Below are 15,693 nucleotides of genomic sequence, written 5' to 3'. Positions count from 1 at the left end.
AACCCCTTGTCTAAGTTGACCTTGGATTTCCTATTCAAATTTGATTCAAACAAGACACCAGAGAACTGGATCGATTATAATCAGTAACTAATTGGTCAGTCATGCTGACATTTTAGATTATTAAGATTTTTCCAGAATCCTAACCCTAAATCTAATAATTTTTTTTTTTTTTTTTTAAGATTCCCAGGTTACTTTGGCATTTTGGGTGTTACTGGATCAGATTTTTCTCCATTTATACAAAAAGTTAACATAGGTAGGAGGAAATAACCCTCAAAAATGCTTTTTAGGAAGAAAAGTGGTACAGATTCCACATTCCTGTGAAAAACAAAATCCTAACCACATGTGGCTCCCAGGAATGCATGTTTATGGTAAAAAATCAAGCTGGCACCTCAGAAGATGACATGTTCGCAAAAGGAGCTAAAACCTCCAGCAGGAAGGCCTGAAATGAGGAACTGCAGCCCAGACCCCCACGCTGTGCCCCTGACGGCACCGCTGGATCCGCATGCCAGTGCTCGGGGCCTCTGCCCTTCCCGACGACCCGGGGGGGTCAGTGTTCACTTATCTTCGCCATTTGTGCCTGCTTAGGCCTGAAAGTCATTTTAGAAACATTTCCATCCAAAGTGGCTAAAGCATAGTTCACAGGAGGCAGTATGTAAAAAGGTTGACGCTCGTTTTGAAATTTTTTTCCATGGACCACGTCATCCCCAGAGATCCCCAGGTTCACAGGATAGTAACAGCGGGTGTTTTTCTCTCTTCTGCACATGACTGTGGAGAAGGCAATGGCACCCCATTCCAGTACTCTTGCCTGGAAAATCCCATGGACGGAGGAGCCTGGTAGGCTGCCGTCCATGGGGTCGCTGGGAGTCGAACATGACTGAGCGACTTCACTTTCACTTTTCACTCTCACTTTTCACTCTCATGCATTGGAGAAGGAAATGGCAACCCACTCCAGTGTTCTTGCCTGGAGAATCCCAGGGACCGGGTAGCCTGGTGGGCCGCCGTTTATGGCGTCGCACAGAATTGGACATGACTGAAGTGACTTAGCAGCAGCAGCAGCAGCACATGACTGTCTGGTGACTGACCTCTGAGATAATTACACTTTCTCCTTTTTGAATGAGAAGAACACTTCCCTAAGTCACCTGTTAAAAGAGAATCTAAGACCTGCCTGATACTCATTAGAATGTTTTTTCCTTTTTTAAAAAAATTTTTACTTTTTATTTTTGTATTGGGGCATCAGATCAGATCAGAGATCAGTTGCTCAGTCGTGTCCGACTCTTTGCGACCCCATGAATTGCAGCACGCCAGGCTTCCCTGTCCATCACCAACTCCCGGACTTCACTCAGACTCACGTCCATCGAGTCAGTCATGCCATCCAGCCATCTCATCCTCTGTCGTCCCCTTCTCCTCCTGCCCCCAGTCCCTCCCAGCATCAGAGTCTTTTCCAATGAGTCAACTCTTCGCATGAGGTGGCCAAAGTACTGGAGTTTCAGCTTTAGCATCATTCCTTCCAAAGAAATCCCAGGGCTGATCTCCTTCAGAATGGACTGGTTGGATCTCCTTGCAGTCCAAGGGACTCTCAAGAGTCTTCTCCAACACCACAGTTCAAAAGCATCAATTCTTCGGCACTCAGCCTTCTTCACAGTCCAACTCTCACATCCATACATGACCATAGGAAAAACCATAGCCTTGACTAGATGAACCTTTGTTGGCAAAGTAATGTCTCTGCTTTTGAATATGCTACCTAGGTTGGTCATAACTGTCCTTCCAAGGAGTAAGCATCTTTAATTTCATGGCTACAGTCACCAAATGTAGTGATTTTGGAGCCCAGAAAAATAAAGTCTGATACTGTTTCCACTGTTTCCCCATCTATTTCCCATGAAGTGGTGGGACCAGATGCCATAATCTTCGTTTTGTGAATGTTGAGCTTTAAGCCAACTTTTTCACTCTCCACTTTCACTTTCATCAAGAGGCTTTGTAGTTCCTCTTCACTTTCTGCCGTAAGGGTGGTTTCATCTGCGTATCTGAGGTTATTGATATTTCTCCCAGCAATCTTGATTCCAGCTTGTGTTTCTTCCAGTCCAGCGTTTCTCATGATGTACTCTGCATATAAGTTAAATAAACAGGGTGACAATATACAGCCTTGACGAACTCCTTTTCCTTTGGAACCAGTCTGTTGTTCCATGTCCAGTTCTAACTGTTGCTTCCTGACCTGCATACAGATTTCTCAAGAGGCAGATCAGGTGTTCTGGTATTCCCATCTCTTTCAGAATTTTCCACAGTTTCTTGTGATTCACACAGTCAAAGGCTTTGGCATAGTCAATAAAGCAGAAATAGATGTTTTTCTGGAACTCTCTTGCTTTTTTCCATGATCCAGCAGATGTTGGCAATTTGATCTCTGGTTCCTCTGCCTTTTCTAAAACCAGCTTGAACATCAGGAAGTTCACGGTTCACATATTGCTGAAGCCTGGCTTGGAGAATTTTGAGCATCACTTTACTAGTGTGTGAGATGAGTGCAATTGTGTGGTAGTTTGAGCATTCTTTGGCATTTCCTTTCTTTGGGATTGGAATGAAAACTGACCTTTTCCAGTCCTGTGGCCACTGCTGAGTTTTCCAAATTTGCTGGCATATTGAGCGCAGCACTTTCACAGCATCATCTTTCAGGATTTGGAATAGCTCAACTGGAATTCCATCACCTCCACTAGCTTTGTTCATAGTGATGCTTTCTAAGGCCCACTTGACTTCACATTCCAGGATGTCTGGCTCTAGGTGAGTGATCACACCATCGTGATTATCTGGGTCGTGAAGATCTTTTTTGTACAGTTCTTCTGTGTATTCTTGCCATCTCTTCTTAATATCTTCTGCTTCTGTTAGGTCCATACCATTTCTGTCCTTTATCAAGCCCATCTTTGCATGAAATGTTCCTTTGGTATCTCTGATTTTCTTGAAGAGATCCCTTGTCTTTCCAGTTCTGTTGTTTTCCTCTATTTCTTTGCATTGATCGCTGAAGAAGGCTTTCTTATCTCTTCTTGCTATTCTTTGGAGCTCTGCATTCAGATGTTTCTGTCTTTCCTTTTCTCCTTTGCTTTTCACTTCTCTTCTTTTCACAGCTATTTGTAAGGCCTCCCCAGACAGCCATTTTGCTTTTTTGCATTTCTTTTCCATGGGGATGGTCTTGATCCCTGTCTCCTGTACAATGTCATGAACCTCATTCCATAGTTCATCAGGCACTCTATCTATCAGATCTAGGCCCTTAAATCTATTTCTCACTTCCACTGTATAATCATAAGGGATTTGCTTTAGGTCATACCTGAATGGTCTAGTGGTTTTCCCTACTTTCTTCAATTTCAGTCTGAATTTGGCAATAAGGAGTTCATGGTCTGAGCCACAGTCAGCTCCTGGTCTTGTTTTTGCTGACTGTATAGAGCTTCTCCATCTTTGGCTGCAAATAATATAATCAATCTGATTTCGGTATTGACCATCTGGTGATGTCCATGTATAGAGTCTTCTCTTGTGTTGTTGGAAGAGGGTGTTTGTTATGACCAGTGCATTTTCTTGGCAAAACTCGATCAGTCTTTGCCCTGCTTCATTCCGTATTCCAAGGCCAGATTTGCCTGTTACTCCAGGTGTTTCTTGACTTCCTACTTTTGCATTCCAGTCCCCTATAATGAAAAGGACATCTTTTTGGGTGTTAGTTCTAAAAGGTCTTGTAGGTCTTCATAGAACCGTTCAACTTCGGCTTCTTCAGCGTTACTGGTTGGGGCATAGACTTGGATTCCTGTGATATTGAATGGTTTGCCTTGCAAACGAACAGAGATCATTCTGTCATTTTTGAGATTGCATCCAAGTACTGTATTTCAGACTCTTTTGTTGACCATGATGGCCATTCCATTTCTTCTGAGGGATTCCTGCCCGCAGTAGTAGATATAATGGTCATCTGAGTTAAATTCACCCATTCCAGTCCATTTCAGTTCTCTGATTCCTAGAATGTCGACATTCACTCTTGCCATCTCTTGTTTGACCACTTCCAATTTGCCTTGATTCATGGACCTGACATTCCAGGTTCCTATGCGATATTGCTCTTTACAGCATCGGACCTTGCTTCTATCACCAGTCACATCCACAGCTGGGTATTGTTTTTGCTTTGGCTCCATCCCTTCATTTTTTCTGGAGTTATTTCTCCACTGATCTCTAGTAGCATACTGGGCACCTACTGACCTGGGGTGTTTCTCTTTCAGTATCCTATCATTTTGCCTTTTCATACTGTTCATGGGGTTCTCAAGGCAAGAATACTGAAGTGGTTTGCCATTCCCTTCTCCAGTGGACCACATTCTGTCAGACCTCTCCACCATGACCCGCCCATCTTGGGTTGCCCCACGGGCATGGCTTAGTTTCATTGAGTTAGACAAGGCTGTGGTCCTAGTGTGATTAGATTGACTAGTTTTCTGTGAGTATGGTTTCAGTGTGTTTGCCCTCTGATGCCCTCTTGGAACACCTACCATCTTACTTGGGTTTCTCTTACCTTGGGCGTGGGGTATCTCTTCACGGCTGCTCCAGCAAAGCACAGCTGCTGCTCCTTACCTTGGACGAGGGGTATCTCCTCACCGCCGCCCTTCCTGACCTTCAACGTGGGATAGCTCCTCTAGACCCTCCTGCGCCCGCGCAGCCACGGCTCCTTGGACGTGGGGTTGGTCCACCTGGCCACCGCCCCTGGCCTCGGTTGTGGGGTTGCTCCTCCCCACCGCCGCTCTTGGCCTTGGGCTTAGGGGCGTGGGGTAGCTCCTCCCAGCCGCCGCCCCTGACCTCGGACGCGGGGTAGCTCCTCTTGTCGCCCCCCACCCCCCACCCCGACCTCGGACGTGGGATAGCTCCTCCCAGCCGCCGCCCCTGACCTCCAACGCGGGGTAACTCCTCTCGTCGCCCCCCCGACCTCGGACGTGGGGTAGCTCCTCTCGGCCGTTCCTGCGCTGTCGCAGTCTGATACTCTCGGCCGCTGCCCCTGACCTCGGATGTGGGGTAACTCCTCTTGGCTGCCGCCCTTCGGGCATGGGGTCCTCCCAGCTTCTGCCCCTGACCTCGGCCGTGGGGTGGCTCCTCCCGGCTGCGCTTGGCGCACCCGTCTCAGCCGCCTGCGCTTGGGGCGTAGCCAGTTAAAACTCTCGAGATAGTTTCAGGTGCACAGCGAAGGGACTCAGGCACACCTGCACACGCCTCCATTCTCCCCCAGGGCTCCCCCGGTGGCTCAGAAGTAAAAGAATCCGCCTGCCAGTGCAGGAGACGAAGGAGACTCGGGTTCGATCCCTAGGTCAGGAAGATGCCCTGGAGGAGGACATGGCAACCCACTCCAGTCAGTATTCTTGCCTGGAGAATCCCACGGACAGAGGAGCCTGGCGGGCTACATTCCACAGGGTTGCAAAGAGTCAGATATGACTGAACAACTCACACACATTCTCCCCAAACCCCGCTCCCATCCAGGCTGCAACATAACATTGAGCAGAGTTCCCTGTGCTGTGTACAGCAGGTCCTTCTTGTTGGGTATCCATTTTTAAATACAGCAGTGTGTACCTGTCCATCCCCAACTCCGTAACCATCCCTTTCCCCTGTCCTTCCCCCTCCCCCCACTCACAACCATAAGGTCATTCTTTAAGAATGGTTTTTTCTTTAGATCGTACTGTAGCTAGATTTGTTGGGGTTTTTTTTTTCTTACTTTTTAATTTTATTTTATTTTTTAACTTTATAATATTGTATTGGTTTTGCCATATATCAACATGAATCCACCACAGGTATACACGTGTTCCCCATCCTGAACCCTCCTCCCTCCTCCCTCCCCGTACCATCCCTCTGGGTCATCCCAGTGCACCAGCCCCAAGCATCTAGTATCGTGCATCGAACCTGGACTGGCGACTCGTTTCATATATGATATTATACATGTTTCAATGCCATTCTCCCAAATCATCCCACCCTCTTCTCTCCCATAGAGTCCAAAAGACTGTTCTGTACATCAGTGTCTCTGGTTCCTCCCCACCCCACCCCCGAGCTGGCTTTTTTCCCCCCCTTCCAACCTATTTTTAAAGGATGTGATCGTTCTCATCAGGAGGAAGTCGCTGAAGGGTACTTGGGGTTCAGCAGCCGAGGCCCGTATGTCTTACTTGCGCCCGCTCCCCCCACAGGCACTGCTGGAGTCCCCGGTGGAGAAGACCCCCGTGTCCGTGGCCTGCGGGATGGAGAGCCCCCTGGATGGCATCTGCCTCAGTGAATCAGATAAGACCGCCGTGCTCACCCTGATAAGGGAAGAGGTGAAGACTTCCCCGCCACGTCCACTGTTGCTCATTTCTTTGTCAAGCCTGTGTGCCAGTGGGGAGGTTCCATCTCTGCTGGCTTGAGTTCTTGCTCACCAGCTGGAGAGCTCATATAAAGGGCTCCCTGGAGCTGGAGTCCTGGTCTTCTGGTATCCAAGGGGCAAAGCTGACACTTGGAAGTGTCCTTGAGAACTTCAGGACACTTCTTTATCGCTTATCCTTGAAGTTTTAAGTACACAATTTTCCCAACTTTACCCACATACGTAACTAAGTCAGCACCCCTTCGTTTTACAGAGGATATAGGCTCATGCCTAAAAGTTCCTCAAATTCTAGACTTGTAGGAATATAAAATTGCTAATTAACTCTCAACTTCCTCTGTCGTGTTTATTGAACGTCTTCTGTTTGAAACAGATCACTGCTGGGCCTTTCCTGGGTGATCTGGAAAATAGAAAGTCACTTGTTAGGTACCATTAATTCTTTTCCACTCTCCCCTTACACCTCTGTGCTGTGTTTGATGTGTGTGGTTTGTATGTTTCTTGGATTTCTTTCACTTTTTTTTTTTTCTTTCACTTTTTTAAAAGAAGGTAATTCCCTTGGTGTAGTGATTTTATTTTTATAATGTGATGAAAATGGTTAAGTACCTCTGACCTAGGTCTTTCAAACCTTTAAAACAGAGCAGTAACTTTGGTAATTAGTGGTGTCAGCTAGTCCTGTTGTCAAAACGCTGTGGTCAGGAGGCTTCACAAAGTCTTGTAAATGAGAAAAGTGTCTTCTTTCTTCTGAGAGTTAAAATTATGAGATAACCACTGACCAGATGCATCAAAGCAAAGATGTGCTAGGACTTCCCTGGTGGTCCAGTGGTTAAGACTTCCCCCCTGCAGGGGGAACTAAGAAAAGATCCTGTGTGCCGTACAGAGTGGCCCAAAAAACAAAGATGTGCCTGCTTCCTCCCTGAAGCAGAGAGGCTGGCTTCTGGTTCTTGAAATCCTGCTTCATGGCACCAAAATAAAGATTGTACCAATTAGAAAGAAGCACAGGGAAGTATAATCACAGGAGAACAATAGGTTCCCATCTGAGCCCTGTGCAGGGGAAGAGGCGTTTGAGACCGTGAATCTAGAGTGTTTCTTTCCAGCTAGCATGGGCCTCCCAAATGTAGGATATGGGTCTTGGTCTAACAAGCAGGATCTTGCCCACCGTGAGTTGGGTGCCTCTGCCTGGAGGCACTGACCTTCTGAGCCCTATTCTGACTCAATCTGAAAGCTCTGCAAAAAAGAGACTATCTGTCCAGGCCAGCTCCCCCCACTCTGATCCTGTGATGGTTTCATATCTCAGCCTAATTACTAATAAAATGGAGCTCTGGCGTCTTTACCTTTAAGAGGAGTCTGCCAGACCAGTGGCTCAGCTGTTGGCCTCCTGACCCAGCAGGGTTCTAGGCTGAGAGCCAGACCCTGGACCAACATGGAGTTTACAGAGATGGTAATTCCCACCTGGGGCTTTCCTGGGAGAGGTTCTCCTCCCCTTCACCCTGGTGACCGCATTCCAGCATCCTTATGTGGCTGACATTTCCCCAGTGTCTGTGTGCAATACACACAGAGGTTGAAGTTTTTTTATTCCCAATGTAGATTGAATATCTTGGGATGAACATTGGCTGTGTGTTGTTTTCAGGCTCTAGTCTTGAATTCAAACTGTAAAGAGACTGAGCCGGTAAAACTAAGCTCTGTCTGTATTATAATCTAGATAATCACTAAAGAGATCGAAGCAAATGAATGGAAGAAAAAATACGAAGAAACCCGACAAGAAGTCTTGGAGATGAGGTTAGACTGGAGGTTTGAGGGAGGGGTGGGTCCCTTTATGTATTATTAGATTTAGTGCAAAGGAAGGGATGACAGTACTTGCTTACATAGAACCAGCTCTTGAGAACTTGAGGGTTTTGCTGTTTGCACCTTAATTTGTGATGGGTAAGGTCATTTCCTGAGGATTGCTGACCAATTACTGTATTCAAATGTGGTAGCTTATTTTGGGTTGTTCAGAACGTGACAAGTAAGCAGAACCCACAGAATCCTTGTCTTTTGAAAAGACAAATTTGTGCAAAAATACCCATTCGAAATACAGAGTAATAAGATTTATTGACATCTTTAGTTATGGAGGCATTAAAATCCATAATCCTTTCCTAAAATGAACTATACATGGTAGCTTCAAATTTCATAGCCACGAGGTAGAGTATAAAAAGCATTTTAACAGGAAACAAAGCTGACTGACTAACTTGGACTCTCTTTGCTTTTACTATTCACTCCTACATTTAGGAGCTGCGAAATAACTAAAAATGGCATCAAAGAGTGGGGGGCATAAATAATTTACGGACTGTTCAGTGGGCACTTGGATGAAACATTTTAAATGGGTCCACTTTAGTTTGTGGCTCTTGTATTATTTGGTGTTTCGAGTGCTTGCTGGGTCCCTGTGCCGGCTTGTTGGGGAGGAAGGCACAGCCCCTGATCTCAGGGAGCTTTCAGCTGCCTTCATGAGAACTTGGATGCCTGGTCAGTGTGAGGACCAGAGTTCTTCTCACCAGGGGTCTCAGGGAGGGGCACCCATCACTGGAGGGTCAGGAAAAGATTGCACTTTTCCCTCATGAACAGGACAGGGTGATCTTTAAATAACTTTGAATAAGTAAAATGCTTCTGGAATTAGGACAATAAAATAAAACCTGGAACTGAATCACAGGGGACCCACTGCCTGTAAGAGTGGTTTGGGGCCAGGAGAGCCTGAACTCAGATCAGGCCTCTTAGGAGGAGCCGCCAGGATATCATTAACTCGTTTTGTAAAAGAGTCACTTCTCTAAGCAGAATTCATGGACTGCCTAGGCGTCATTCACAAAGGTGCAAAGAAAAATGAAGGCAGTTGTTTTGGCGGATTCTTTACCAACTGAGCTATCAGGGAAGCCCAAATAAAATGCACGCCTTGTTAAACAGAACCTTGAGAAAAGCCTTTCTGAGCATTAACAAATCTTATATTAAATATTAAAAAAGCAGGGGGGCACCCCAAAGCACATAGCTGGGTTATGTGAGTTTGTCAGTACATGTTACTGTGTTTCGTTGTTTAGGGCAGCATTTGTCCAACTTCCCTTGTCTGGATATTCTCTTCTGATGAGACTTTTTGTCTGTTTGTTTAAGGAAAATTGTGGCTGAGTATGAGAAGACCATTGCCCAAATGATTGGTAAGGAAATTTTTCTGTAGAATATGAACCTCAGGATCCAAAGATGATTTTCAAATTAAAATATAAATCTCTCAGTTTGTCCATCCCTGAGATACAGTTGATTCTCATTATATGCAGTTCTTGTTTTTATAAAATTGCCACAAACACTGAATTAGGCAGTTCTAACCCATTGATCCTCAGGAAGGCAAAGCAGGTGCCTATGAGCCTGTGGTCACACAATTTTGTCAATACATAACCTTATTTAAGGTGTATTGTCGTTTCATGAATACTGAGCTCATACCCGGACTAAGCTCATCTCACGTGTGTTTTCCCCCAAGACACCTCCAGCCTTGTAGCTTTTAGGACACAAGACGGCCCCACAGCACCAGGCTTGGGGCCCATTTAAAATTCCCCAACAGGAAGCACAAAAATGCAAAATTAAGGCCCGAAGTAGACTAAATAGGGTCCTTGTTGGCAGTATGCAACATGGCAGAGCATCTCCTGGTCCAGCCTTAGGCAAGAATGTGCTCGGCTGGTCACCCCAGTTCTCTGCCGCCCCACACGTGCCCCTGAACGGCCGGGAACCCAACGCACGTCTTGACTTGGAGGCGACATGGGAATTACAGTGAGCAGGCAAATTCACAAATACAGAATCTGCAAATACTGAGGATCCATTAAGATTAGATTCCTTGTAGACGATGAACACTTCCAGCACCAGGGTGGGTGGCCTCTCCACGTCCTTCCTCCCACCCCTCTCCCCACCCCCTCCGGTGGGACGTCTCTGGGCCTCACTCCACTGCAGGTCCCGCTTTCCCTGCGTCAGACCCATCAGGGCTGTTAGAAAGGACAGCGCTTCATCCTCCTGCATTGAATTTAGAACCTCTTATAGCCGCTGTTGTAAAGACTGACTCCCCAAGTCACTTCAGGTCTCTCTGCATTTAACCGAAGTGCTGAGATCATTCATGCCATCCACGCCACCTGACAGCTGGGAGCTGCATGGCTCCTGCCCTCAGCTCCTCTGGGTCTCTGCTCGCATCACTCCTCAGACAGAGGCCATTTGATATAAAAGGCACCCCACCCTCTTGCCCTGCTTTGTTCTTTTCCCCGTCACCTGTTGCCTGTCTCCCGCACCAGAGTATCAGGGTGGAAACTTGTCACCTTCCTTGCTGGGTTCCCCTCCTCCAACCCCCCTAGAGTACTGCCTCGCAGCTCAGGAGGGCAGCTGTGAACTGTTGGGTAAATTCGTGTTCTCTGATCGTGACTCACAGAAGATGAACAGAGGACAAGCATGAGCTCTCAGAAGAGCTTCCAGCAGCTGACCATGGAAAAGGAGCAGGCCCTGGCCGACCTCAACTCGGTGGAAAGGTCCCTCTCCGACCTGTTCAGGAGATACGAGAACCTGAAGGGCGTCCTGGAAGGGTTCAAGAAGGTACCTGTCCTTTGCCTTCTGCCGCCTTGGTTGTGTGTCTTCTTGCTGATGGGTCGTCAAACTCATGTGCCCAAAGTGTGGGTGGCCCAGAAACAGGGAATCAGGGACCCTGGGTGGCATGTTTGAATCCTTTCTCTCAGTCAGGGCAACAAGCCTTGGACACGACCAGAGTGTGGCACAGCATGTAAGAACCTGGGGCCCTCAGACCTTAGGAGAGTTCTAGAAATGTTCTTTTTGATCATTCACCAATTTGTCAAAAGTAAAAGGGAGTCAAGCCATAGCACTGAAAAATTCAAGCCGAAGGTATCAAAGAAGGAAGTATGAAGTTTCAGATTTAGGTGTAAGTGGGCATATTGACTTAATTTGGTCACTCACCATCACTAAAGACACATTTATAGCAGTGAGCGTTCTTTTTTTCATATTAAAATAAAAATGACTATCCAGTGTGTCCAAAACAGGAATCAGATTCCCCTTCAGTTTTTCTGTTTGTTTTTGGCTGTGCTGGGTCTTTGTGGCTTTGCTTGAGCCTTCCCTAATTGCGGCAAGCCACTCTTGGCTGCAGTGCTCCGGCCTCTCCTCCTGTGGAGCTCGGGCTGTAGGCCTGTGGGTTCTGGCAGTTGCTGCGCTCGGGCTCAGAGGCTGTGGCCCACGGGCTCAGTTGGTCCCCAGCATGCAGAATCTTCCCCGACCTGGAATCGAACCCATGTCCTCTGCACTGGCAGGTGGATTCTTATCCCCTGCGCCACCAGGGAAGTTGCACCCTTCAGTTTTGAATAACTTTGGCCTTCCTAAAGCCAGGTGGTGCTACTGGAAAAGAACCTGCCCGCCTGTGCAGGAGACATAAGAGACGCAGGTTCGATCCCTGGGTGGGGAAGATCCCCTGGAGAAAGGGCATGGCAACCCACTCCAGTATTCTTGCCTGGAGAATGCCGTGGACAGAGGAGCCTGGCAGGCCACAGTCCACAGGACCACACACAGTCAGACACAACTGAAGCGACGTATCACAGGCATGCACACTTCAGAAGCAGGTGTGTCAGTGTAACTCACTATCTGATTTGAAAGTTAATGCATGATGTTATCTACAGTTTCCTCAGTGGGAATTATTTGTGCCTTTTTCAAAGTACCATGGAATCTTATTTGAAGGCATCTGAATGTAATTAGGTTTTCTCATGTTTTAAAAAAGGAAAGCTCTTGACACATGGCGGGTTACTAGTAGAAGAGAAACAAAATGACCTGTTTCTTTCCTTTTAAATTGTCACTTGGTAACAGAATGAAGAAGCCTTGAAAAAATGTGCTCAGGATTACTTAGCCAGAGTTAAACAAGAAGAGCAACGGTATCAGGCCCTGAAGATCCACGCCGAGGAAAAACTAGACAAGTAAGAGCCTCTGCGGAAGAATTTCATTTTTCATATTGTTGTAGGAAGACTGACAGAGGAAAGAAAAAAAAGAATTACTGTTTTGCATTTGTGTGTGTGTGCTTTTTTGGTCGTTTTGTTTTTCTGGAAAGACATTTTATTTTAAATAAAGCACTGTGTACCTGTCAGTCCCATGCTCCCAGTCTGTCCCTCCCCCTCCGCCCTTCCTCCCTGGTGACCAGAAGTTCATTCTCTAAGTCTGTGAGTCTGGTTCTGTTTTGTAAATCAGCTCATTTCTTTTCTTTCTTTCTTTTTTTTTTTTTGAATAGGTGAAGTCTTCCTCTAGTTCAAACAGTAAAAAGAACAAAGAGAATACTAAGTAAAGTAAATCAGACAGAGAAGGAGGAATATCATATGACATCCTTTATATGTGGAATCTAAAAAGAAATGATACAGATGAACTTACTTGCAGAACAGAAAGAGACTCACAGAGTTAGAGAACAAACTTACGGTCGCTGGGGGTAAGGGTGAGGGGAAGGGATAGTTAGGGAGTTTGGGATGGATGTGTACACATGACTATTTAAAACGGATACCCAACAGGGACCTACTGTACCGCACAGGGAACTCTGCTCAAAGTTATGGGGCAGCCTGGATGGGAGGGGCGTTTGGGGAGTATAGCTGAGTCCCTTTTGCTGTCCACCTGAAACGGTCACAACATTGTTAATCAGCTGTCCCTCGATATAAAATGAGAAAATTTTTTAAAAGAATAGAAAGATAACAGTCTCTCCCTCCCACCCCGTCCTCCCCCCATGGAGTTCCCACCTCTTCCCTCACCCCAGGAAATCACCATCCTTTTACCCTTCCAGACATACTCCCCCTCCTCTTCCCCCCAGCCCAGCTGTGTTGGGCTGTGAGTGACGTCGTGCAAGTCTGAGGTGTACAGTGTGGATTTGATGCACTACGTTTGCACCACCATCGAGCTGGCTGAGGCTCTATCACAGTCCTATTTTTTTTTTTAATGTGATGAGACTCCCTTTTTTTTTCAATATACAGATGGTAGCATACTCACTTTATTCACTCAGCAGTTTATTTTGGAAATCTTTCTGTGTCAACCCATGAAGAGCCTCTTTATTTATTTATGTTTTAATCTGGTGTTCCGTTGACGGAACGTATCCTTTACTTAACCAGTCCTGCCTGTTGGACACTTAGGTTATTCAGCACCTTCTGCTACAAACAGTGCTGCAGTAAAGTAACCAACCTCAGACGATTATCGTCTGGGAGGCAGGTGAGATCCCTGTATGTGAACTGCTGGGCAAAGGGATTTATGGGTTTATAATTGTGATCATATTGTCCAGTTGCCCTTGTTAGACTTTTATTACTTTACAACCCTGCAGTGTGTGAAAGCAGCTCTTTTCTCATGCAGCTTCACCAACAGATCAGGATTCAGGTTTTCGAAACATCTAACCAGCGGAAGATGGTTATTTCAATTTAGTTGAGTTTTTTCTTTTATTTTGGCAAGCAACACAGCATTTTTATTCAACGTAGTTTTGATTCATATGTATTTTATGAGTGAAGTTGAACATATTTTAGCAGCAGCAGCAGCAGCATACATATATTTAGTCAGTGGCAACCCACTCCAGTACTCTTGCTTGGAAAATCCCATGGGCGGAGGAGCCTGGTGGGCTGCAGTCTGTGGGGTTGGGAAGAATCGGACACGACTGAGCGGCTTCACTTTCACTTTTCACTTTCATGCATTGGAGAAGGAAATGGCAACCCACTCCAGTGTTCTTGTCTGGAGAATCCCAGGGACGGGGGAGCCTGGTGGGCTGCTGTCTATGGGGTCGCACAGAGTCGGACATGACTGAAGCGACTTAGCAGCAGCCGCATACATATATTTGCTTTTCCGTGAATGACTTCTTTGCCTGGTTTTCTAGTGTCAGCTTATGTATTTTAAATATAAATATATTGCAGATGACAGCCCGTTGTGATATGAGTTGTGAATAATTTTTCTAGTTTGTTACCTTTTGGCTCTGCCCATAGTGTTTTTTGATATGCAAAAATTTACTTTTATATAGTGTAATTTCTCAATCATTTCTTTTATAGCTATAGGATCTTCTGTCATAGTGACAAAGATCTTCATCATGCTCAATGTAAAACATTTTACCATGTTTGCCTTCCAGTACTTTTAATGGCTTAGTTTTCTTTTTATTGTTTAAAATTTGTTTTGACTTCAGTTGAAGTATAGTTGATTTACAGTGTTGTGTTAGTTTCAGGCAAAGTGATTCAGCTATATATATGTATATTCTTTTTCAGATTCTTTTCCATTATAGGTTATTAAATAAGGCTTAATTTTTTTATGCTTAAATCTGATGCATTTGCAATTTATTCTGGGGAATAAAGGATCTATGAAGGATGTACCCAACTGTATTTTTTAACTAAAGAGTAATACATCCTTGTACATTCTGCCACCTTCCTGTTTGTAAAGCCTTGTAAGTTCCCCTTTTCCCTCCCCACCCCCAGAGGCATTGGTATTAAAGGTTTATTTTGCATCTTTCTAATCTTTTCTATGAGCCTTTACAAATACTACCCAATGGCTTTGGGCTTTTTAAAAAAAATAATACAGTATTATACAGGTTTCTATTTTCACGTAATCGTATATTATGGCCCTTTTTTTTCGCGTTAGAACATATTGCTCAATCTAATTATTAGTTTGTAGACTATTTCATGCCTTTCGTGGACGGGCATTTCACCCTTTTCCTGTTGCAAACAGTGTGGCAGTAAACACCCTGTGCCCTCAGCGTGGTGCTGGGGAGTGTGCTCCTCGGGGAGATTGCTAGGATGGACTCGCTGGGCGGGAGGCACGCGGTAGTTCCTGCCACACGGCATCCACAGAGAGGGCTGTGCCGGTTTTCTTTCCCTGTCAGCACCTTGCATCTTGGCCAACGCAGGCCAAGATCATGCTGGCTAATTTCTGCCAAGCTGATACATTTTAAAAGTTTATCGTTTTAATTTGCACACCTCTGATTACAATGAGTTTTTAGCATCTTTTCATCAATTAGCTGTTTATCAAATGACATCTGTGGCTTTTAAATTTTCCTTTTGCATCTCTTCAATAAAGTTGCCTGTAGTCTGTGTTTCATAGATGCCAACAGTTAGTATCCTGACTTGTTAGCTGTGTTAATCCACAAAGATCCTGCTTACTGTTGTACTGGGTTTTAAAAAAAAAAACTAAGGTTGTTGTAGAAACTGGCCTGTGATTCCACTCCTGGGTGGCATGTGAATTTTGAAGGGCACCGTGTGCCTTGAGATGAATTCTGCCAGTAGTTTGCACCAGGGAAATCTCAGCGGTTATGTGTAATTAAATTTTTATAAATTAAAATTGAATCCTGTAGCTCACTGATTCCTATCTTCCCTCTATGG

General features: G+C 45.5%; 1 protein-coding gene across 17 annotated transcripts in view; it reads left to right on the top strand.

Moving 5' to 3' along the window:
• TACC1 (transforming acidic coiled-coil containing protein 1) overlaps window positions 1-15,693 on the top strand; it is a 129,058-nt gene that overhangs the window by 107,110 nt on the left and 6,255 nt on the right. For all 17 annotated transcript variants that reach the window (XM_044930672.2, XM_044930466.2, XM_044930694.2 and 14 more), the window contains 5 exons: window positions 6,168-6,293; window positions 8,034-8,110; window positions 9,467-9,510; window positions 10,758-10,918; window positions 12,188-12,294. In XM_044930672.2, the coding sequence (XP_044786607.1) occupies window positions 6,168-6,293; window positions 8,034-8,110; window positions 9,467-9,510; window positions 10,758-10,918; window positions 12,188-12,294 (515 nt within the window). The remainder of the gene's footprint in view (window positions 1-6,167; window positions 6,294-8,033; window positions 8,111-9,466; window positions 9,511-10,757; window positions 10,919-12,187; window positions 12,295-15,693) is intronic.

Source organism: Bubalus bubalis, chromosome 1, assembly GCF_019923935.1.
Source record: "Bubalus bubalis isolate 160015118507 breed Murrah chromosome 1, NDDB_SH_1, whole genome shotgun sequence".
NCBI lineage: Eukaryota > Metazoa > Chordata > Mammalia > Artiodactyla > Bovidae > Bubalus > Bubalus bubalis.
Note: the sequence above shows the minus strand (reverse complement) of the source record. Positions and strands in the feature narration are given on the sequence as shown.